This window comes from Chlorocebus sabaeus, chromosome 21 (genome assembly GCF_047675955.1).
Source record: "Chlorocebus sabaeus isolate Y175 chromosome 21, mChlSab1.0.hap1, whole genome shotgun sequence".
NCBI lineage: Eukaryota > Metazoa > Chordata > Mammalia > Primates > Cercopithecidae > Chlorocebus > Chlorocebus sabaeus.
The window spans coordinates 76,001,254-76,026,669 of NC_132924.1; the positions used below are offsets into that span (position 1 = coordinate 76,001,254).

At 38.2% G+C, this 25,416-nt stretch overlaps 2 protein-coding genes and 1 non-coding gene across 20 annotated transcripts in view; 2 read left to right on the forward strand and 1 right to left on the reverse strand.

Moving 5' to 3' along the window:
* The window catches only part of FAM185A (family with sequence similarity 185 member A), a 99,510-nt gene extending 82,334 nt beyond the window's left edge, over window positions 1-17,176 (forward strand). The window contains exon 9 of one of the 2 annotated variants that reach the window (XM_038004348.2): window positions 16,868-17,176. In XM_038004348.2, coding sequence (XP_037860276.2) covers window positions 16,868-16,909 — 42 coding nt within the window. In that variant the 3' untranslated portion in view covers window positions 16,910-17,176. Of the gene's footprint in view, window positions 1-8,243; window positions 9,104-16,867 lie in introns of those variants that run through there. The other variant, XM_073009212.1, reaches the window with a different exon arrangement.
* FBXL13 (F-box and leucine rich repeat protein 13) overlaps window positions 1-25,416 on the reverse strand; it is a 286,030-nt gene that overhangs the window by 31,914 nt on the left and 228,700 nt on the right. For 13 of the 17 annotated variants that reach the window (XR_012090383.1, XM_007982429.3, XM_073009201.1 and 10 more), the window contains 2 exons: window positions 22,922-23,005; window positions 3,278-3,412 (listed from right to left, as the gene is read on the reverse strand). Coding sequence is in view for 16 of the 17 variants with exons in the window: in XM_007982429.3 (XP_007980620.2) it covers window positions 3,278-3,412; window positions 22,922-23,005 (219 nt within the window). In the remaining variant the exon portion in view is untranslated. The remainder of the gene's footprint in view (window positions 1-3,277; window positions 3,413-22,921; window positions 23,006-25,416) is intronic. The other 4 variants (XM_007982452.3, XM_038004337.2, XM_007982454.3 and 1 more) reach the window with 2 other exon arrangements.
* LOC119626376 (U6 spliceosomal RNA) lies at window positions 5,310-5,411 on the forward strand. The gene has a single exon (XR_005242544.1). It is a non-coding gene; the product is annotated as a U6 spliceosomal RNA (small nuclear RNA).

The window sequence follows — 25,416 nt, forward strand, 5'->3', positions numbered from 1 at the left end:
ATGAGGGTCAAAAGTGACAGTGTTAATCACAGGGCCTAGTGCACTGCTGAGTGCTTTGAACTGGCCCCAGAACAACCAGCTTTTCCTCTGATTTGCAGCTATCTTTGTTTTCCTTGACATTTTAGTGTCCAGTAGGATGAGGTCACAGTACTACTGACTGACCTTGAAGGTGAGGTAGTTGCAAGGAAAAGTTGGCCTTTCTGGGGATGGATAAGATGACCATTCAAAATTCACCTGTGGACTTTTGGGAAACCTGGCACAGAATGATGAACCAGATACCAACATGTTTTACGGCTCATCAAAATCAATATAAGTGGAATATGTTAGGCTGGACCACAGCCTTATGAATTCAGGGTGAGTTGAGGAGTATTCAGATTGGTCCAGATGATGGTCCCCACATCTGAATCAGGATGCTCATCTGACTCACAGTGTGACCAGAATTAATTCAGATGGTAAAGCTAAACCTTTCTACTCCTTTATATCCGAGTTCTAAAATAATCGACTCTACCTTCTTCCTCTTTCTCCCTCTAAACTTTTGATATAGAGTGATGCATTTCATGCATATTTGTTTAATATCCCCCTTAGCTTCTGGGCTGCAAGACAATATCCATGCACAGTTTACAGAAGGAATTCCCTCAACCTTCATAACAAAAAACAAAAAACCAAAGCAAGCAAACAAACAAAATCCTCTGCCCTGTTTTCTGTTTGCACTGGAGCCTCTTCTTTTCTCATTCTCCTACTTTCTGCTTTAGAGCCACTAAGAAACCCAGTCTCCATCTGTGCCTGCTTTACAGCCAGAGCAGTTCTCATTTCTCACTAAACCATGTGTTCCCCATATGTCTGTGTGCTATGAACGCAAGAATCCTGGTGAACTATCACTGTTTAAGCTGCAGAGAGTCAGTTGGTCAGTGCTGCTAGTGTTCTGGGTCCCTTGACCCAGCTCACTAATAGAACCAGATAATGCTGACCAGAAAGCCATCTGGTTCCCATAGTTCTAAACAAGTATATTATTAAACAAAAATAATTTTTGCTGTGAACTTTTTGGCTTAGTTTTGTCATGGTTTACCACATCTTTTTCCCTGCCGCCGCCTCCTTTTTATTGCAGTACAATTAGCTAACCATACAAACCAAACAACATAGAAGCTGAACTTCTAGATTAAATAAAGCATAGGGCATCTTGAGAGTTGATGTGGATGCTCTAGTAAACAAAAACCTTCGGTGTGGACAATAGAATAGAACAAGATTGTTAATAACCTTGTAATTTCTGAGGATTTTCAAAAAGATTTCTTAGTTTTCTTCCTTCTTCATATTTTGCTAACTTCAAGTTTTTCCTGTTAATTTGTGTTGATCAGTATCTTCCACTTTAGAGACCTTCCTCTTATGTCTGGTAATCCATTTGTTCATGATTAAGAGTGGAGGACTAAAAACTAATAGGAAGGTCTGAGTACATGCATCTCTATTGTAAGCTTCAATGAAGGATGATCTAGGTGGGTTATTTGTTGGGAACCCCCCACCCAGCCGTCAGTTATTTTAGGTCTTTCATCTTGGGCTAGTCAGGGTTCCCAGAGAAGAGGCTACCAATCTCCCACCTGGAGAAAAAGATCTGGCCACCAAGTTCTTGATGCTCAGTTGGAAAAAGTGCTTGAATATCTCTGCACTCAGCATTCAGTCACTTAGTTAGCCTAGCAACCCTCTGTTTTACTATCTCTAGAGTAGTGGGCAATTAAAGAACAATTTTGGCCCTCGCCTCCACCAGAGAACATTTGGTAAGGTCTGGAGGGATGGGATCTTACGTGCTACTGACATATAGTGAGTAGAGGGCAGGCATGCTATTAAACATGTACAGTGCACAGGATACACACACACACCCCACTACAAAGCATTATCTTGTCCAAAATATCCATAGTGTCAGGGATGAAGAAACAGAATTTAGGAAATAAATCTCCAAGCTTCTGTTTGGGGTGGGGAGAGACAGTTGCCCAGATTTATGGAGCAGAGGCTGGAATATAGAGATCTATCTACTTCTTAAGAATCTCTAACTCAGTCATCATTATTTTCATCACCACTCTTAAGCCAGTTCCAAAGGTACACGGTGCTCCCAAGCTTGAAGATTGTGGTGTAAATCAGATTTTTTTTTCCAGCTTTCTCTACTGTTGGCTTAGGATTCAAAGCAGTTTCTGGTCTGCTAAATTAGTCCATCTATTTTCAAGCTTCCAAATTTTTGTTGCTCTTGTCTCCTCTCCTGTTTTTCTTATCCATGTGGGCCCTCACTCTTCATGTCTAGTTTTGGTAGGGTTTCAAGAGGAACAAAATTATATGTATATATGCAGTCTACTATTATTAATCCAGAACCCGAGATCTCTAGTTCTTTACATGGAGATATGTCCATAGCATATTAAAAAGTAGGTTACAATGTATTTTGGAAAGTATGATTCTATTATTTTAAAAAACAAGGCAAAACACAAACTTTCTGTAACTATTTCTAATCTCTTTGTGCAGAGAAAAAAAATCTAGAAGAATAAAATACCAGCAATGGTTATGTCCAGGTGATGATAGGACAATGGATATTTACTTTCTTCTTTAAGCTTTTATATGTAGATCAAATTTTTCATAATGAGTACTTCATTTATATACAGAGGTTCAGAAAAATTATAAAACGCTTGAAAATAACACAAAAGATGATGGTATGTCCTTGGAGTGTCAACCTGGAACACTGTTTAACAGGCCTACCTGGAGAATTCTGTAGGAAATCATGCCTTTGTTTGACATACTATTTACTGTTCACTAAGGCCCCAGCTCAATGAAGTTATATGTTAATTGTTATATTTTTGTCCAGGAAAGATGCAAATTATTTGTATCTCGTAGAAACTGTAACCCCAAGGTTATATATTTAATAACTTGTAAGACATTTTTAGATCTAACCTAACACTCTTAATCCAACATTCTTTCATCAGTTCCTATAAATACTAAGTTCATTCAAATGCTCTACGTACTGGCTTTGTCATTTTGTTGGTCCTCTCATTAGTGAATTAAAGAAATCTTTGACACATGTTTATATTTGTATGAGAATTATATTTTTAACTTTTGGAAAATTCTAACTTTGACACCAATGGAATCATAAGCTATTTCCAATCTGAGGACAGAAAAAAAAAAATCCAATGAATACCTCAACCATGGCAAAGAAAACACATTCTGAGTCCAGCCCTGACTGCTGTCCTGCCTTGTCCCATGGCAGTGCTTAAATTGAACATGTTTGAGCCCTGACTCCTGCACATACCTTTGGACAGCCAGCAACACTGAGAGACGTGAGGTTAATGCAGTAAATGGCCAGTGCTTTGATAATCATATCTGACAGCTGGGAGCAATAAGAGACATCCAAATGTTCCAAGATCAGTGAGCTTTTGCAGAATGCCTGCAAGAAATTCCAAGGTCAATTTTTTCTTTTCTTTAGTCATCTAGAGCTATCCTACTAATAGCAGCTTATTAAATGTACATTTCAGTCCCTGAAATACAGATGTTAGATCCTGATGCCCCCAAAAAATAATTTTTAAAAAACCCATGTTACATCCAACATCTCTTTATAGCAAAAGATATTCACAAAGCAGCTTAACAGCTTAGTGATATTCAAATACTTGCTAACAAAATTTGGTTTTCTTGAAGTTAGGTCTAATGAAATTTGACTCACATGGTCAGTAATTATTAATTACATTCAGCCAAACGAGTGGAAGAAAAGAAATCTGAGGGTAAGATTAGATGGCAGACACTCCAAGATTGACAGTGGAATGTAATGGAAAGAACAAATTCTTTGGAATCAGACAGATCCGAGTTTTACTTTCATTTCTACCACTTATTACCTCTGAAATCTTAGCAAGCTATTACCTTTCTGAGCCTCAGTTTCCTTTTTTTTTTTTTTTTTTTTTGAGAGTCTTGCTCTGTTGCCCAGGCTGGAGTGAAATGGTGTGATCTTGGCTCACTGCAACCTCCGCCTGCCAGGTTCAAGTGAATCTTGTGCCTCTTGTGCCTGTTGGGATTACAGGCGTGCACCACCACACCCGGCTAATTTTTTTTTTTTTTTTTTTAAATAGAGATGGGGTTTCTCTAGGTTGCCCAGGCTGGTCTTGAACTCCTGACCTCAAGTGATCCACCGTCCTCGCCTCCCAAAGTGCTGGGATTACAGGCATGAGCCACCGTGCCGAGCTCCTCTTTTTTAACTTAGGGAAAATAATATCTATACTCTGGCATTGTTTCGAAATGCTGAAATGTTCACCTGAAACATCTAGGGCTAGAAAAAGGCCTGGAAATCATTCCTTTATATCAATACTTCTTAATTTTCATTCCTACTTTTCAGTTAAAAAATAGCTCAGTGATAAGAATCCATCAGGAAATAACACTTAAAAGTTCACAACTCAGCAGTTATACAAGAACAAAACAATCCACAAAAGTAAACCTAACTGTCATTGCAAGAATATATTTAAAAAGCAATAGGAGTGGAAATTGGAAACCACGATAGAAAGAGAGAGAGAGAGAAAGAAAGAAAGAGAGAGAAGGAGGAAAAAGAAAGAAAGGGAGGAAATTTCCTCCCCCAAAATGTGAGATTATAATAACTACATGTGCTCACTCTTAAGGATTCTGCCTCATTATGAAGCAGCTCCTCTTAGAATACAAAGTTAGAGACCTCAATAAATGATAGTTTACCATTAATTTTAGTTGTAAGTACTAGATTTTAGTAACCCTAGTGGGTTACTAAAGACAATTCTTATTTATATGTAAAAATAGATGTCCATTGGACTACATGTGATTTTCCTCTCAGGAATAAGAGAAGGGTCAGTGCATGGGCATCAGAATGACAGTTTACAGGTAAAACCAGCAGTGGGCCTCTCTCCCACTGCTTATGCCAATTTTCTCGTTTTAGCCCTAAGGAAGTTTGGAAGGAACTAGTTAGCCAGCTATTTTCTTTAGCAAGTTAACAGAATAGGGAAGATTTCCAGGAGAGGCAGTGTAGCCTAACAGTTAAAACTAGGACTGTGGCATCACACAGAGTGGGGTGAGAAGCCTGGCTCTGCTACTGTGGGTTACTGAACCTCTCAGAGCCCCAGTGTCTCCTTGGGCAAAATGGTGATAATAATACCCATATCAAAGAGTGGTTGTGTAGATTATATGAAATAATATATATATACCTGATGTGGCTCTTAGCACAAAATAGATTCTCTAGCTATCTCTAAGATTTTATATACTGTGTTATAGTTGAGAGGCAGTATGCACATTGGCTAGTGCTTGGCACATAGTAAAGACCCCATAAAAGTTAACTAGTGCTTACTTCAGCAGCACAGATACTAAAATTGGAAAAATACAGAGATTAGCCTGGCCCCTGAACAAGGATGACACAGATTTGTGAAACATTCAATTTTTTTTTCAGTTAGGAGGAGAAAGTTCAAGAGATCTATTGTATATGATGACTATAGTTAATAATAATGTATTGTATACTTGAAATTTGCTAATGGATTTTGAATGTTCTCACCATAAAAAGTATCATAAGTCTGTAAGGTGATGAATGTTAATTAGCCTAATTTAACCATTCCACAGTGTGTGTGTGTGTGTGTGTGTGTACAGCATGTTGTACTTCATAAATATATACGATTTTTATTTGTCAGTTATAAATTTTAAAGCCATTAAAAAGAATAAGATAAATGTTAACTACTATCAGGATTTGCACACGACACCAATAATAATAAAGATGCACACATGTATCGTACTTTGAGAAAAACTGAAAGATATTGGTTATTTAACCCTAAGTCATCATCTTTTCCTGACCACAACAGCCAACAGTGATTCATTCTTTGATCTCATGCAGAACTTGTCTTTTTCAACTGATTCAGCACTTAGGGTATTTGACTAATTCCTGTATGGCATGAAAATCTGTCTTGTCTGGCAACTATGTGATAATGAAGGGGCAGCTTGTCAGGAGATAGCTTGGGACCTGTCGCTGCAGATAATCAACATAGTGGGGCACACCCAAGGAGGTACAGAAAGGAATCTGCCTTTGAATTATTGCAATCAGTGGCCTTGAATCTCAGTTTGGAGATTCAATAAAAATGCAGTAAGTCTCTTGTACTGCCTGGAAATCTGCTTTCATAGCCCTTTCCCAAACATCATATTAGAACACAGTAAGTGCTCAATAAATACTAGTTGGTTCATTGATCCTTTATGTATTCAAGAAAATTAAGAAGTCTCTTTTAATAATACAAGAATTTTTTTTTTTTTTTTTTTTTTTTTTTTTGAGGCGGAGTCTTCACTCTGTCGCCCAGGCTGGAGTGCAGTGGCACCATCTCGGCTCACTGCAAGCTCCGCTCCCGGGTTCGTGCCATTCTCCTGCCTCAGCCTCCCGAGTAGCTGGGACTACAGGCGCCCGCCACCGTGCCCGGCTAATTTTTTTGTATTTTAGTAGAGACGGGGTTTCACCGTGTTAGCCAGGATGGTCTCGATCTCCTGACCTCGTGATCCGCCCGCCTCGGCCTCCCAAAGTGCAGGGAATAATACAAGAATTTTTATGTTGCAAGGAGTAAAGTGACATTGTTTTCCCTTGTTAGAGACATTAACATTGTTAGAGAGAATGGACAGAGTTAAAGGAACCAGAGAAAAATTAAAGCAAGAAAGAATATTTAAACTATAAGAATAATTTATTGAAAGACGAAACAAGCTTTAAAGGGAGATTCAAGGCTCTTTGTGTCTGCAAATCCTCTTCAGTAGCATCTGCCAATGTCTTGGACTGCTCAAATCAATTCTGCCTTATGCCTTTTTAAAAGCTCTAATATTCTTTAAAGCCAAATGTTCTCAGAGATTTTAAATTTTAAAATAATTTAAAAATGATTACAAAGTCTATGATACATTCATGGTACCATTCTCATCCATGGAAAACCTGAGGCACAAAAATTGGTCTTTATGCTAAATCAGTGGCAGATTGGCGAACTAAAGTCAGAACTTTTCCCCTCTTATAATCTGTGTTTTCCTTTAAACACGTATAAGTCATATTAAGTACTTAAATCTGCAAGCATGTTTCAACATAATCACTCATGAAATTCCATTTCCCCCTACAGATAAGATTACAGTATACACTTCTGGCTCCAGTGCTGCAGAATCATACTTCTATCCATGCTGCCGATTTTCTTTTCTTGGAAAATACAACACTAAGTTTCTTCCAAGTCAAAATCTTTTACAGTAAAGACAGAGATAAAATGCTAACATTATAAAGTTTGGCTCCTCTCCCGTGTGTCAGCCAATTTTGCTGTTGGTTAACAATCTGGAAGAAAACTTCCATATCTCTTAGCGAGTTAGATCATTCCTTCTTGTGTCTTCTGAGCTGAGTCACAGTGTAGGGGCTTAATGACTACATTCCTAAATAGGGGATGTAGAGGAGACTGAATTTCACTCACATTGATTGACTGTCACAATAATGTGCTTCTGCCAAAATCCTGATTTAAACCACTTTGACAGGTGGCAGCTTCTAGCCTTAGAAAAGCTCACTTTGTGCTGCAGACCCGTAACACCATCTCTTGACTATTCGCCTCATTAGGTCCCAATTAATTCTACTGCAAAGTTGGGGAGTTTTTCCTTGTTTGTTGGTAATTCTGGGGAAAAAATGTGCTGGCAAGAACCATTTTCTATAATGAAGACATTTTTGGCTGCCCCAAAGGCTAAAATGCAACTTCCACAATTTTAAGAGATCAACTAAATACAAAAACTTCAGTTTCTTGGGCCTCGTATTTGAGGCCCAAAATATCTACATCGCATATCCCATGAGATGCAGAACTACACTCCACCAACAATGGCCTTGTTCCCACTGGGCATCAGAGCAAGTGGGACTGGTCATGGCCTGGCACCACAACTAAACTCTGCAGAGCCTGAAGCTGCCCCTCCTGGAGATGCCACTCTTGCATTCCCACCCTCCCTGCCAGGGAAACCAGGCTGAGTAAGGCTTAGTGAAGGCCCAGCCTCAGAGGAGCTCACTGTTTTAAAACATGGAGAGGACTCTGAAAGGGAAAGGGGGACAAGGCCAAGGACCAAAACAAATATTTCCAAAGACACTTTCATGATGAAAGTTGTTACAAAATTAGATGGTGATTTGAGGGATAAACTTTGGCTTCATACCAGCTCAAATGTAGTTTATTCTACAGTCTTCCCCAATTCTTCCCTGTGGAAGAAATGTGCTCTCAAATTCTTATAAGCTTTTCTTTCTTTTTTGACAGGGTCCTGCTCTGTTTCCCAGGCTGGAGCATAGTGGCATGATCATAGCTCACTGTAGCCTCGAATTCCTGGGCTTGAATGATCCTTCCACCTCAGTCTTCCACATATGTGCATGCTACCATGCCTGGCTAATTTTTTAATTTTTATAGAGCCAGGGTCTTGCTATGTTGCCTAGGTTGATCTCAAACTCCTGGCCTCAAGTGATCCTTCTTCCTTGGCTTCCCAAAATGTTGGGATTACAAGCATGAGCCACCACGCCCAGGCAACTTTCTCACTTTCTACTTGTATTAAAGTTATTCATATAAGTGTCTTATCTTCTGCATTGACTGTAGCTTCTTGAGGGTAGAATCCATGTCTAATTTATCTTTGCCAACACCTGGTCTGCAGAATTAGTTCAAGATGAGAGAGTATCCAAAATGAATGAAGAATGCTTCTCAGCACAGGAGTGAGGAGAATGAGCTTCTATAGATGACCCTCAGAATACTAAGCCCTGTCCTTCTTCTCACTTGGCTCAGTAACTTCCAGAGGCAGCATACAGGGTTGGTTAAGAGCACAGTCTGGGGGCCCACTGGCTTGAGTTCAAATCCTACCATGAGATGTTTTGTGTCTACGGATAAGTTACTCAACCTCTCTTACCCCTCAATATTCTCATCTGTGGCGTGGGAATAACATAGAAGTCACTTAATATGAGGAGTAGCACCTACTTCATTGAGTTGTTGGGGAGATTAAATGGGTTAATATGAATAAAGCAGTTGAACAGTACCTTGCACATAGTTAGCAGTCAGTAGATAGTAGCTAGTATTATTGTTTGTATGCATTGCTTCTCTGTGGCTGATTGCCAAATTTTTAAAACCATGAACACTATAGTAAAAAAAAAATTTTTTTTTTTTTTTTTTTTTTTTTTTTTTTTGAGACAGAGTGTCACTCTGTCACCCAGGCTGGAGTGCAGTGGCATGATCTCGGCTCATTGCAACCTCCACCTCCTGGGTTCAAGAGATTCTCGTGCCTCAGCCTCCAGCTTGGATTACAGGTGTCTGCCACCACGCCCAGCTAATTTTTGTATGTTTAAGTAGAGATGGGGTTTCACCATGTTGGCAGGCTGGTCTTGAATTCCTGACCTCAGAGATCTGCCCACCTCGACCTCCCAAAGTGCTGGGATTACCCATGTGAGCCACTGTGCCTGGCCTAGTAAAAATATTTTGAGCATACACTTTCAGTAAATGTATATTAATGTACTTTGTAAATTATTTAGGCATATAACTATTCAAATATATATCATATATTTAAACATATAAAATAAAATGTATGACATAAAAAATAAATCTAACATTTCTAGGACTTTTAATATTTTCTCATCACACCAAAAAAATTGTGTTGTTCATTTGCTGGAGTACGTACTTTCTCTGGAGACGCCTACTCAACAGCACACCTTTGGTTGCCAGTAAATCTTGATGGCTTACTGGCTGCACAGATCCTGAGCATTTTGTAAAAATAAGGGAATCATTTTTCACATATAAAATGTAACAGATGCATAAAAAGAAGGCAAATTGGAAGAAATTAAAGAACAGAAAGGGTAAGCAGTGAAAGAGAATGTATATTGGGAAAACCAAAAGGAAAGATGACCAAGAAAAGACCAAAACAAAATATCTTTGAATTGTATTTGGTAACTAGAATTTGTTGAGAAAAATTTTAGAACAGCTTCAGGTTTTACATTTTCTCTCCAAAATAAAAATGAACCAGGGTTGGACTACCCAAAAGGCAATCAGATATTTTTCTTGTTGCCTGTGGCATAACCCACACTTTTTCCATTTATTTAAGTTTATTTTAAAAAGGGGTGGCTAGTGGCCCAATTACCTGGCACCAGTCCAGGGTCCTCTGTGGGACCAGAAAGGTGGGGGAATTCCTTAAACTAAAATAATCAGCCTGAAAGAGGTGAAGGGTGTCTATTTGCACAGCCAGCCACCTCACTTTTTGTTCTTAGTCTTTCCCAAGAAAATGACAACTCAAAATGTTTACTGTAAGGACAGTCACACCATCCTATGACCTCCTCCATTTAAGGATCTCTAAGAAATAATGAGTTCATGAACTATTATCAGTACTGCTTTCACCTCCCATTTGTGGACATAATAGAATAAGAGGTGATCTAATCAAGGGAGGTTACCAGTCTAATGGAAAAAAAACAGAGCCTGGAATCTGAAATTGTATCTATTCACATAGATACATGAACAAGTCATTTAACCTCAAATTTCTTCATATATAAGAGGAGAATGAAAATAACTGTCTACCTATCTCACAGGCCTATTAGAAGATGAAAAGAAAATGTGTATTCTAAAAGCTCTTGGAAGACATGGACCCTGGGTTTTGTCTGTGAACCAGAGAGATCCTGGAACGATCCTATCTCTGATGTATGTGATGAGGGCTTTAGGATGAGGAAATATAATAAATAAAATTTAACTGGAACTGATAGGGAAGGTTATTACAAATTATAACAAGGAGAAATCATAGCTCCTGTGAAAAATGCCACAGGCATTTGTTTATGTCAGGCGAGGCACAATGAGCAAAGCCTAGGTGTGTCACATAGAAGAGGGATCAAAAACATATCAAAAACCTAAACAGAGGTTTAAGAAACAAAAGAAGCAAACATTCTGATGTTTATTTTCCCTGTGTTTTTATGTTTGCCTTCAGACAATCTGACAGTTTTTTTTTAACTTTTGGCAAGTTTCATCTTACATAGGATAAACTAATGTTCCAGGGACAGCTTAAAGAGTGGGAGAGGGCTCCTATTGATTATCCTCCTTTTAACACATTTTCTTTTAGTTCTGTTCTGTGGATCCTCAACATGAAAAGAACAGATGTGCACATTCATTTAGCAAGTTCAGCAGTGCTTCAGTTGTCTGAGAGTGGTTCTTCCCCAATGGGAGTGGGCAAGAAGCCAGGACTGGTGTGGGGTGTTCTCAGCTTCAGCTGTTTTTCAGCCAAGAAAACATGGTACCCATGACTCCAGTATCCCTTGGAACCTTACAGACAATGGGAAACTGACAAACTGTCAAATCCCACATCCTTTGAAGTCTAGCAAATTTCTAATTCTTTTGAACTGCCTCCACAATTAGAAACACACTAGTGTCAGGAGCCACAGAGAATACTGTTTATTTCTTTTGCTCATGGGCTTTGAAGAAATAATGCCTGGGTATCTTGGCAAGAGTTTATCTGTGACTTCCAGTTGATTCCAGGTGTCTTGGGTCTCCAGGGGTATGTTGTTCTATTATAAAGTTTAGGAAACTATCCTTGGCATGGATAGCCACGCAGCACAGATTTCCACAGTAAAACTCTTAATTATTCCAGGTTTTATGGGGGGTTGCTTTCTCCACAAGCTACCAGATATCCCCACTACCCTTCATTCTACCAGAGGAATTCCTTAGTTTCCTCTCCCAATAACCTGTAAAACACTTCTAAACCAGAGGCCCTCTGGAATCTCCATCATAGACAGTTTAGTCAATTATTTCCTAATCATAACTTGGAGTATTGGATGAGAAGAGAGACTTTGCCAAGCAATATGGTAAGAGATAAAAGATCCAAATATCTGGACGTTCCACCTCCCCATACAAGAGATTTCAGAGCTTCTGCTGCAACAAAGGCCAATAATTAAAGTCATTTTGGAAAGTCAATGGAAATCAACTGGAAGTCACAGATAAACTCCGTTGCTTCTGTTGCAAACCATAAACACAACTTGTAACCCTAGAGAAGAGGTGGAGTTATTGAAATCTCATGCTTTGATAATTACTGAATGACTTAATCTTGGAAAACAAATAGAAATCAATGTTGAGTTCTTTTTAAAAAAATTGTTGCTACATGGAGCCAATACATCTAATCCATCTTTGGCATTACAAGTCAGTATGTGTCAAAGGCTACCATAATCAACTTTGGTTGAGCACCAGGGGGTGGAGTCTATTAACTGATGAGAATGATTGATGAGAATCTTGCGCAAACAACATTTATAACTAGTTACAAAGCTTAGTGATTCAAAGTAAGTATTTGAGATCAGAAGAGAGTCACTGGAGAGTAATCCAGTTCTTGCTGTTAGGGCACATGAACTCAACCCTTCTTACACTCTAGAGAGGAATGTCCAGAACACGCTGGTCATAGGCCATTGTGGGGGAGGAAGATTTTGACTGGACTGTTGCTGAATGAGGTAGGTACTCCTGGGCCTTTCTGACCTGAGTATCCATGTAGACAGATGTTCCATACAAATTCTAGGGGTTTCAGTTCCGTAGCACAGATAGTCCAGAGTACAAGACTCAGAACTCTGAACCCTCAGTTTCCACTTGGACTATGCCTGGAGCCCCTCAACTTACTGAACATTCCTGGGTCAGACCAAAAGTCAAATGAACAGCAATGACTCTTGCTCTATTGTTCTCCCAACTATGAAGTAGCTTATGATTGCGCCACATGGTTGCCACCCTTCCCAGTCCCTTATTCCAAATCCCTCCTCCTCTACCTCCTTTTCTATTTGTAAATCAAGATAACTGTTACCAAAGGGCAAATTTTAAAAATCAAAAGTTTATAATCTAAGAGAATATATCATAAAAGTTTATGAGGATTAAGGGAGAGAAGGAGCATGTTACTTCAAGTGGTAGGCCAGTCATGGTGGCTCAGGCCTGTAAACCCAGCACTTTGGGAGGCTGAGGCAGGTGGATCACCTGAGGTCAGGAGTTCAAGACCAGCCTGACCAACATGGTGAAACCCCGTCTCTCCTAAAAATACAAAATTCCCCAGGCGTGGTGGCGCATGCCTGTAATCCCAGTTACTTGGGAAGCTGAAGCAGGAGAATCACTTGAACCCAGGAGGCAGAGGTTGCAGTGAGCCAAGATCATGCCATTCCAGACTGGGCAAAAACAGCGAAACTCCATCTCAAAAACAAAAACAAAAAAACACCAGAAAACCTACAACTACTTTTAAAGAAAGGCTGGGTATGGTGGCTCATGTCTGTAATCCTAGCACTTCAGGAGGCCAAGGCGGGTGGATCACTTGAGGTCAGGGGTTTGAGACCAGCCTGGCCAACATGGTGAAACCCTATCGCTACTTAAAATACAGAAAATTAGCCAGACATGGTGGTGGGCACCTGTAATCACAGCTACTCCAGAGGTTGAGACAGGAGAATTGCTTGAACCCAGGCAGCAGACGTGGCAGTGAGCCAAGATTGTGCCACTGCACTCCAGCCTGGGCGACAGAGCGAGACTCCGTCTTAATAAAAAAATAATAATAATAAAAATTTAAAAATCCAGTGTGAAGCAGCTAGAACAAGATTGAGGTCTCAAAAACGATGGGGCCTGAAGAGGACAATGAGAGAAGTGGAGGTTCTAGTATCTCTACTACTGTTTATACCCCACAAGCCAAAGTCAGATACCTAAGTGATCATCACACAACAGGGCACTGACCTAGGTGACACCCTTAAAATTCATCGATGGTGCCATCTGTAAGGTATTACTAAACCAGCTCGTGAAGAATATCAGCCAGAAACCAGGCAGAAAAGACAAGAGAGCAGATGAGGCTGAACCACTACCACAGACTTCCTTCTTTTGCGTAATTATAAATACTACACACTGCATTCTGGTTTCAGGGCTTTAAAAAGCAGATGAACTGTCTCTGTTAGAGATACTTTTTCTTTCAGAGTCATTTATTAATTATCTTTTATAGTTAATAAAAGATAAGAGGGAGCAATGTTTGGGTTTGGAGAACAATGATGATTATCTGAGTCTGAATCTTCACCTCCCCTCCAAACCAGAAAATATAAAGAGAAAAGAAATAAAACTGCAACAGTACCTATATATTCTTCATTACTGGAATTAAGAGAACAATACAACCTTCAAATTACTTATAAGTAGAGTAAAAACAAATTCAAACAGAGCTCCCTTAGCCTGCCTGCAGCTGCCACAAACCTAGAGATGGAGTGGGAGGGAGAATAATGCCTAAAAGACTCTGTCCTAAGAGTGGATGGGTGAAGAGAGCTTAGAGGAAACACAGACAAAATCATGCCATACACAATGGGGAAAAAAATGTTTTTTTCTCTGTAGTCACACCACTCTCAATACTTCCAGAACACTTCACTTCTGATACCAGATGTGTGGGTTTTTCCACACACTGACCAATTCTGTGACACCAACTGGATGTTCTGTAATTTAATTCAATTCTGACATTAACTGGAGTTAGCACAGACCCCACGTGTTCAGAGCTCAATCCCAGTAGATTTCAGATGCCAATCGCAAGTCCCAGGTTGTCATTTGGACTTCTAATGAACCACCTATATATTAGGGTTCCCATAACTACCTCCTTGGGCTTGATAATTTGCTAGGACAACTCAAAGAATTCAGGGAAACATGTTTACCAGTTTATTATATAATAAAGGATACCAATGAACTGCCAGACGAAAAGGTACACAGGGCTAGGTACAGAGGTCGTGAGCGCAGGAACTTGTGTCCCCACAGAGTTGGGGTGCACCCCTCTCTTGGCATACGGATGTGTTCACCAACCTGGAAGTACTCTAAACCCTGTAGTTCAGGGATTTTTATGGGGGCTTCGTCATGTAGATACCATCAATTATTAGCTCAATCTCCAGCCCCTCTCACCTTCCCAAAGGATGGGGAATGGAGCAGAAAGTTCCAAGATTCTAATCATGGCCTGGCCTTTCTCATGACTAGCCCCCAACCAAGAACTCACCAAGAGTCACCTCATTAGAACAGAAGATACACCCAGGAAACTCCAAGGAATTAGGAGTTCTGCATCAGGAACCATGGTCAAAGACCAAATATTAGAACAAAAGATACCTATTACCCCTATTGATCAGAAAGTTACAAGCCCTTTAAGGAGCTCTGTGCCAGGACTGTGGACAAAGACCAAAATATACATATTTCCTATAAATCACACATTCACAAGAAGAAATTTTTGGCAACAGTAAGTGCCAAAATACTGAATAGATCTTGGTAGTTCACAGGGCTTGAAAGTTGGGACACCACCAATATTCCTGGCAGAGAAGTCAGATGCATGGACATCATCTTTAACCACATCTTCACACTCATCCCTCATCTGAACTATCGACAGTTTCATGGATTTTGCTATCTAAATGTTCTCTAATCCATTTCCTTATCCCCAGCCTCCCTGTTACTTCCCATGTTCAGGTTGCTATCCTCTCACCCCTGGACTATAACAAAAACCTCTTATATTCCTACCTTCACTGTTGGTAGGTCTTCTTTTCCCCTTCTGCTCCTCAATCTAACTTCCACATTCCTTGTTAAAGTGATTTTTCTAACAGATAAACTTCCCTGGCATTCTCATGCTGGATTAGGTACCTCACGCGAATCCTCCCATAGCATCCTACATGCCTTTATCACAGCATTATGACTAAAAGCATCCTTTTGGAATTAGACATTTTATACACTAGCTCATGTGCTTACTTGTTTCATGACTTGGGAGAGGTTTTTTAACCTCTTGGAACCTCCAGTTTGTAAAATAGAATTAAAAGTATTGCCTACCTCATAAAGTAGGAAATTAATACATGGGAAATACAACAGTGCCTGGCAGTAGTAAGTGCTAAATTGATATTAGCTGACAACCACCACATAGTATTGAATTTTTCTGCTTATATCTGCCTAACCCCACTAGACCTAGCCTCATCATTTAAAAAAAAAATTATAATGATTTCTGTTTTCAAAAAACAAACAGATTATCCATATCCTCTACATGGAAAGTCTAATCCAAAATGTTTTGTGTTCAATCACTGAACAAGATGTCACATTTTCACAAAATAAATTAATCTGAGGCTGGACATGGTGGGTGACACCTGTAATACTGGCACTTTGGGAGGCTGAGGCGGGCAGATCACCTGAGGTCAGGAGTTCAAGACCAGCCTTGGCCAATATGGTGAAACACCATCTCTACTAAAAATACAAAAATTAGCTGAGGATGATGGCACATGCCTGTAATCCCAGCTACTTGGAAGGCTGAGGTGGGAGAATGGTCTGAGCCCGGGAGGAGGAGGTTGCAGTGAGCCAAGATCATGCCACTGCATACAAGCCTGGGCAACAGAGCAAGACTCCGTCTCAAAAAAAAAAAAAAAAAAAAAAAAAAAAAAAACTGAAATGAGATGGTTTGAGCATGATCTTACATGCAGGTATGGAGTAGCCTAATTAATCATCTAAGCTCTTTCCAACTTGCTAATTGCAAATAATATCCCAATGTTGTACTAAGGAAGCTTAAGAATCGTTCATAAGCGTAATGGACATGACCAAAGTGCCTGAACTTTCGGACAGCCACAGGCCCCACCTATGCAAGCACAGCCAGCCCACCAGGCTGCAGGGTAGAGAGCACAAAAAGCATTTGCTTATGACAGCCATAGACTCAATGCTCACTGACGGTGGCTGTCCACCTGCCCAGCTAACCTGTAGCTCTTCTGTATGGCCTACACTCTCAGAATGGTGTTTATATATTTTAAATGGTAGACAAAAAAGCAAAAGAATAATAATATTTCATGATATGTGAAAATGATATGAAATACAAATTTTCAGTGTCCATAAAGTTTTATTGGAATACAGCAACTCTCATTTATTTACATATTGTCTATGGCTGTTTCTAGGCTCAATGGCAAAGCTGGGAAGTTGCGACAGAGACTGTATGACCTGCAAAGCCTGAAACAGAAACTACCTGACCCTTCAAAACTTGACAGAAAAAAAAAAGCCTACCCCTGCTCTAGTGTGCAAGCTCCTGTCTGCGTCATAATTGTAGTCACTATAGGGGAATGAATTGTTGTGGGCTAAGTGAATTGCTTAAGAAAACGTGGTCATGTAAGAGGCAGAATTGGAATAAAAATTAGGACTCTTGACAGCTAGTCCCACATTCCCTAAATTATATTATTACTTTTGCTATCAGAGAACTAATCCACACACTTCCACAGGAAAAAGAGCTTTGTCATTTAAATGGATGATTAATTTTTAAAATAAAATATAGATAAAAACGTAATTCTTTAACACCCATTTTTTTTTTTCTTTTTTTGAGATGCAGTCTCTCTCTGTCACCCAGCTGGAGTGCAGTGGTGCAATCTCGGCTCACTGCAACCTCCGCCTCCCGGGTTCAAGTGATTCTTCTGTCTCAGCGTCTGGAGTAGCTGGGACTAGAGGTGTGCGCCACTATGCCTGGCTAATTTTTTTGTATTTTTAGTAGAGACGGGGCTTCACCATGTTGGGCAGGCTAGTCTTGAACTCCTGGCCTCAGGTAATCCACCTGCCTTGGCCTCCCAAAGTGCTGCGATTACAGGTGTGAGCCACTGCGCCTGACCAATAAACCAATTTTTATTACTTGCTTTGAATACTGACCATCATCTATTGGTTTTAGCCTAGAAATTTATAATCATATAGCATGTCTCTATACACAATTTGGGTGTAATACATATACACATTGACATATATATGATGTAATACATACCAAGGTGTATACATATATTTAATTTACCTACATATACTAGACATAGATGTACATTTACATATATTTGCATGTAAACACACATATATGCACACTTTCACTGTATACACACCTGCCAGTCCTTTTGGTGCATCCTAATGAAACCTGATTTTCTCCCACTAATGACATTTCTTAATCAACTACCTCAACCTACTAACACTGAAATAATTAGAAATTTTTGTCTAGCTGCAAGATTTTCATTCAAAGATAATCTGCATAAAAAATACACATTTATGTGTATGGATATTATATAAACGTGTTTATATTATGCTTCATTCTAGGAAAGGGGAATGAGAAATGCAAACTAGATTAAGAGTATAAAAAGCAACCAGAGGCCAGGCACAGTGCCTCACCCCTGTAATTCCAGCAGTTTGGGAGGCTGAGGCAGGTGGATCACCTGAGGTCAGGAGTTCGAGATCAGCCTGGCCAACATGATGAAACCCATTTCTATTAAAAATACAAAAAATTAGCCAGGCGTGGTGGTGCGCGCCTGTAATCCCAGCTACTCAGGAGGCTGAAGCAGGAGAATCACTTGAACCCAGGAGGCGGAGGTTGCAGTGAATTGAGATCGTGTCATTGCACTCCAGCTTGGGCAACAAAAGCGAAACTCCGTCTCAGAAAAAAAGTAACCAGAGTAAATAATTGGATTTATTCCATTGGTTCTATCAAAACAACTTAGTAAGATGGAACTTCTAATATTTCTGTACTGTAACACTGCATTTAAGCCAATTCCTTTGCCATACTTGGCCATCTGTTATTTAACTGACCTCATAAAATCCTCAAGAAAACGATTTCTTAAGAAATGCTCAGTTACAGCTGCATCAAACATCTTCTCCAAAATGCCTTTCAAGAGCACCAAATAATTTTAGTGTAACATAATCATTGAATGTCTGTTGTTCTCAGAAAAGAACTAAAGTTGGAGAAAGTAATTAAAGCCAGATCCTAAAAGTCAATACATCTGAGGCTCCAGACAATGACTCTGTATGTGCTGTGGTTTCCACTAAACACTAAAATGAGGTAATTTTTTATTCTTATTATGTTCACAACTCTTGCAAAACCTAACCAGGGTAAAAGATTTATTCATTTTTCTCATTAAGTGAATTATGTAGTGTATAAGTTTTCAACGTCTTATGCTAAAAACAGAATCTCTCCTATAGTTACCTTTTCTAAGCAATGAGAGAGCATTCTTGATAAAGTGTGGATAATCTGAACATCTCAATTTACTCACCTTATTTTATTCTCTTTCCCTCTCTTTCTAAATCCAGGTAAGAAATTGTGAAATTCATTTGTATGTCACTTTCTCCTCCCCCTGCTTTGTCTGTTCCCTTTTGGGACTTAATAATTGGGCTGGAGGAGGCAAGGGGAAAGATTACCACATGCCAGAAGTATGAACCTTGGAAGAGGTAAAACCGGTTAAAAGTCACAACACAGACACACAGACACACACATACCAAAAGCAGGGGGAGGGGAAAAAGAGGGATGAGAAATGATGAAAAAGAAAAATTTCAGGGTTGAGGGTGAGGGGAGGGAACTCAGAGGACAGGTCAACAGGTACAGCAAACCACCATGGCACACGCATACCTATGGAAAAAACCTGCATGTTCTGCACATGTATTTTGTTTTGTTTTGTTTAGAAAAAAATTAAGGAAAATAAAAGAAAAATTTCTTGTTCATGAACTCGAGAGTAGAACCACTAATCTTTTAGATTACTGAAAATAAATACATGTCAGTTTGTAAAAGATTAAATTGTTTTAAAGATATGCCAGAAGTCAGCTGTATGGTCATATAGTTAGCAAATGGGTAAATGCTTTCATCTACAATCTCAGAGCACCTAAACATAGTACAATTTTTAGGCTCCAAAGAGTGAAAAGAAAAATGTCTGGACCCCACAGAATCAAAAAGAAATGACAGAAAACACTGGTCTCCTGATACTTAACATCAAACTTTGGTCAATACTCCTTCATCCCAAGGATGAGAGGAGCATCTAAAAATTAATCAATGATGCATATTAAGAGACTATGTCATCACCATGGTAGGTTTCAATACTCCTAAATGATTTCTAGTTATTGGTCAAATATAATTGATATGAGAAATATAACCCAGTATTAAAAATGTTAATATTTTAAACGGTTTTTTCTAGTCTATCACCTTGTCAAAGATCTTTTGAAAGCCTGACTATATCATATTCATAGATAAAGCTTTGTATAAATGTATGTTTAACCCTTAAATTAATTGCAGCAGGTAAATCATGGCTTAACTTTAGAGGAATCTTTCAGCTTTTTCTCTTAGTAGGTTACATACATCTAAATGATTTGTAATCCTTTTTGTTATGAAAGAGTTACAATCTTTCCAATACGGAATTTTCTAGTCCTCTCTGGGATATGTGTTTTGTGTTCGTTTATTTAACTCTACAGTACTGAATATACTACCAGGCAGATTTCTTAGGGACTTCTTAGAACATCAGTACCCTTGGTCTAAAACTGGGAGAAATTGACATTATGTGACACTAATGCTCCTTAAAGTAGATTCCCTCAAGTATGATTACATTGTTCAGACCCAGTGAGAAACAGCAAAAATAATTTGAAAACATTTTTTCTCACTAAACTGTCAACCATTCAGAACAGCAGTTCTCCATTTCCATCTTTCATTTCCATAAAACTGTTACTGAATTAGTTTGCTGAGAAGGTATAAGACTTTGAGCCAGTCATTTCAGCCCTCTTGGCCTTTGATGTAATTTTTTATTCCTACTGCCTTAACATTAGGGAGTTGCTTTAGATGTTTCTAAGACTCTTTCAGCTCCAGAAGTTTAGAATTCAATGCTAGAGGTCTAGAGCATCTTTTGACCTGGAATCCTCTACAGCCCACCAGTTGAGATGGTATTTTAACACTCCTATTAGTCATGTTAAAACTTCTTGGAAAGTCTACTTCAAATTGACAGAGATAACTTCAGGTTTGCCATGCTCTGGGGACTTCTCAGCTTTTATTGCATTATCTTCCTACTTGTGAGATAAACCGTTTTATAGGTTTTTCTTTCTCTCTTTCTTCCCTCCCTCCCTCCCTCCCTCCTTCCCTCCTTCCCTTCCTTTCTTCCCTTTCCTTCCCCTCCTTCTCCTCCTCTTCTTCTTCTTCCTCCTCCTCCCCTCCTCTTCCTTCTCCTTCTCCTCTTCCTTCTTCTTCTTTCTCTCTCTCCCTCTCTGTCTCTTTCTCTTTCTCTCTCTCTTTCTATTTCTACTTTAGCTTCAGGCTTTTATGAGTGGTTGGGGTTTTAAACTCTCAAGGCACATTTATCTAGAACTTCCAATGTGTTTCAGTGCTTGCATTCCTAGGTTACTGCTTCCCTTCTTGTTCAATACATGTATGACAAATAACTTTGGGTTTTTTTCTAACAGCACATTGATATGCTTAAAGTGATGGAAAAATTATACTGTGGCTTGCTCACAGTATGTACTTTATGACTTCCTGCACATCACTGAAGATTAGGTCTAGGAATTTTACTTTTCTTGCAAGCTCTTGAAGAATCAATTGAGCATGTAATCATTTATCCTAGCCAATTACTTATCTCATGCTTCCCATTCCCATAAAGGATGCTAGCAAGTATGTTTGAGTAACTTAAGTTCCTAACTATTGAGTGTCTGGCATAATTTTTCAAACTCCCCTAACTTTCAATGATTAGATTCTATAACATTTCTATCTACAGAATACTTTGTTTATATGAGAAGACTTTTACCACACTGCAGTTCATCACTCTCCATGTAAAATATCCCTGTTTGTTTTGAATCTGACATGAGGAAGGGAGAGAGTAGACAGGGAAAAATGGGAAAATAAATCTCAATCACTTTGGCTGTGGAGACCTAACTAAGAGCCTGGAGTTGAACTTGGTTCAACTAGGATCACATATGTGTTGTTACATTTCCAATCCATTTCTTTTTTTTTCTACTATGACCCACAAAATTTATTCAATTTGTACTTAATTAAACTAAAAAGTTTCTGCACAGCAAAAGAAAGAGTAAATAGACAATGAACAGAGTAAATAGACAATGAACAGAGTGTGAGAAAATCTTCACAATCTATATATCTGACAAAGGACTGAGATCCAAAATCTACAACGAATTCAAACAAATTAGCAAGAAAAAAAACAAACAATCCCATCGAAAAGTGGGCTAAGGACATGAACAGATAATTCTCAAAAGAAGATATACAAATGTCTAATAAACATGAAAAAAAATGCTCAACATCACAAATGATCAGGGAAATGCAAATCAAAACCACAATGCGAAACCATCTTACTCCTGCAAGACTGGCCATAATCAAAAAATCAAAAAGTTGGCAGGGATGCAGTGAAAAGGGAACACTTCTGCACTGCTCGTAGGAATGTAAACTAGTACAGCCACTATAAAAAACAGTGTGGAGACTCCTTAAAGAGCTAAAAGTAGATCTACCATTTGATCCAGCAATCCCATTACTGGGTATCTACCCAGAGGGAAAGAAGTCATTGTATGAAAAAGATACTTGCACAGGCGTGCTTATAGCAGGACAATTCGCAATTGCAAAATTGGGGAACCAACCCAAATGTCCATCAGTCAATGAGTGGATAAGGAATTGTGATTATATATATATACACACACATACACATACACACATATATATACATATATACACACACACATATATATATTCCATGTACACATTCCACACACACACACACACACACATCTATATATATATGTGTGTGTGTATGGAATGTGTACATGGAATATTGTTCAGCCATAAAAATGAAATAATGGCATTTGCGGTAACCTGGATGGAAGTGGAGACCGTTATTCTAAGTGAAGTAACTCAGGAATGGAAAACCAAACACTGCATGTTCTCACTCATAATTGGGAGCTAAGCTATGAGAATGCAAAGGTATATGAATGATGCAATGGATTTTGGGGACTTGGGGGAAAGGGTGGGAAATGAGTGAGGAATAAAAGACTACAAATTGGGTACAGTGTATACTGCTTAGGTGATGGGTGCACCAAAATCTCACAAATTACCACTAAAAAAATGTACTCATGTAACCAAACACCACCCATTCCCCAAAAACCTATGGAAATAAGAAATAAAGTGAATTAATCAATTTTTTGAAAAATTTCAATCTTAATTCTCTAACAGATGATCTTAATGATCTTACCTGAATTCCAACATCAGTGATTCTATAACACTCGGATACAGAAAGTTCCTTCAATTTTTTATGTTTGGAAAGTACATTCAAACCCTAAAAATATTTAATATAAAGATCATTTTGTGATTATCATTTAGTATGGAATATATAGTTCCAATAACCATTTATACAAGCTGACAATATAAAAAACCATTTATGAAAACTAAAAAATTTTAGCTGCTGTCATATTTCTTTACACTTAACAAATCATAAGACCACTTAGGTTAGGCAATGCCATTAAGTAAAATTTTCAGGTTGTCTCTAATGTTTTACAAAAGCTTTTATGGAATCCCAGAGTCAGAAAACTCCCTTAGGAGGTTATTATCTTGCCACTTGTTTCCAGATAAATGTTATCTGAATCAATATAAACAAATCCAACTTACTAATTTATTTTGAAGACACTTCATGTGGATGAAGAACCTATTTGTTAATATATTTTTATTTATGCCTAACCAAAACATCTTAAAATCTTTAGCTCATTTTATAATGATTAATCCCTTGAAGAGGAAGAGAATAGATCTTTATATAAAAGCCTAGAGACAGATAATCATTCAGTAATAGACCACTTCTTTTTCAGATTAAAAGCTTTGGATTTTTTTAATTTAAAAAAAGAGATTGCACTTCCAGCCTTAATTTTTTTATGTGTGATTGTGTTGCCCCATTTCTCAGTATTTTTTCCCCAAATTTACTGGCACAACACTCAGATAAGGAACTGACGAATGTGGCTTATTACTGCCATCGTTCTGTTTCTTAGTCAGGATCACATTACTTTTATGTAATCCCATACAATGTGCTTCCTAAACTACGTGGACAAGAGAAGGGTTATTCCCACCCCTGCCATTCTATGATTCCAGGGCTGGCTGGCAGGGAAAATACCAGAAACGACACATAGATTTGTCCTTTTTATATTTTATTTGCAGGATTGGTTTATATTTTATTGATCTTAAATACAACATTTGGACCACAGTTGAAAATGGGCTATGCAAATATTATATCTTGGTTTTTTTCTGTTTTTGTTTTGTTTTTGTTTTTTGGGTTTTTTTTTTTTGTTTTTTTTTAAATTCCCAATGCACCGATTGGGCCTTCTCATTTAAAAAAAAAAAAAAGGTCTGGATTAAGAAAAATGTGTTTTATTTAAGCCTGTGCTTAAACTATGATTTCTAATTTCTTTTAATGGTATTGCATACCACTCCAAAATAAAATCTGTGAATTCTTTTAACTTTTTAAAAACTTTTATTTGCATTTATTTTATGCTGAATTTATTCCTGTGCCATAAGTTTTCATTTGTTCAGTTTCTTCAGGAATATATTTTTCTTCTATGCAACCTCATTCTTTCAATTCTTTCAATTTTATTGTTGACTGTGGATCTTTTGCTAGGAACCCATTATGTTTTCTGCCTCCCTGTTTCAAAACAAAGTCTGACCAAACCCTGCGGAGCCATCACACGTGGTCTGGGTTCCAGATGTGGATGCTATTTTATTCATGTTAAAAGAATTGGAAGAGTTTAGATATTCCCCAATAGAATCGAAATTGTTTGAACACAAACATCAAGTAAAAGATGTAAAGTTTGTCTCTTTACCCTATACTTGATAATAGCTAAGTATGTTTTAGTATCCTATAGAAAATTTGTCCTATGAAACTATCTCTGAAGTTTTCACTTAGATTTCACTTTTATGTAGTCAAGTTAGAATTTTTTAAGATGAGCCGTAAATGAAGTGCATTTGCTAAATATGACATATAACAGCATATATGCTCCTTACTACTTTATTCAAAATCATTAAAAATTAAAATATTAAGATGGAATGCCGTGTCTCATCACTGTAATTGTTCATTAAGACATATGGCCTAAAAATTGAATGGATCAACATTATTAGCCATTAGATAAATGCATAATGACATACCACAACATACTTACTAGGATGGCTATAATTTAAAATACAGATAATAAAATGAGTTGATGAGGATGTGGACAAATTGGATATACTGCTAGTGGAAATGTAAAATGAGCCAGCCACTTTGGAAAACAGTCTGGCATTTCCTCAAAAAATTAAACATAGAGTTATAATATGACCCAGCAATTCTACTCCTAGGTTTATACCCAAAAGCAGTGAAAACATATGTTTACAAAGATTTGTACATGAATGTTTATAGCAGCACTATTTATAATAAAATTCATGCATTCTTCAATAAATGGTGCTAGGAGAACTTGATATCTGTATATAGAAGAATGAAACTAGACTCCTGTATCTCCATATACAAAAATAAACTCAAAATAGATTAAAGACTTAAACATAAGACCTGAAACTATAAAGCTATTAGAAGAAAACATAGGGGGAATGCTTCAGGGCACTGATCTTGGCAAAGATTTTATATAGCTAAGACTTCAAAACCACAGGTAACAAAAACAAAAATAGACAAATGGGATGATATCAAACTAAAAAGATTATACACAACACAGGAAACGA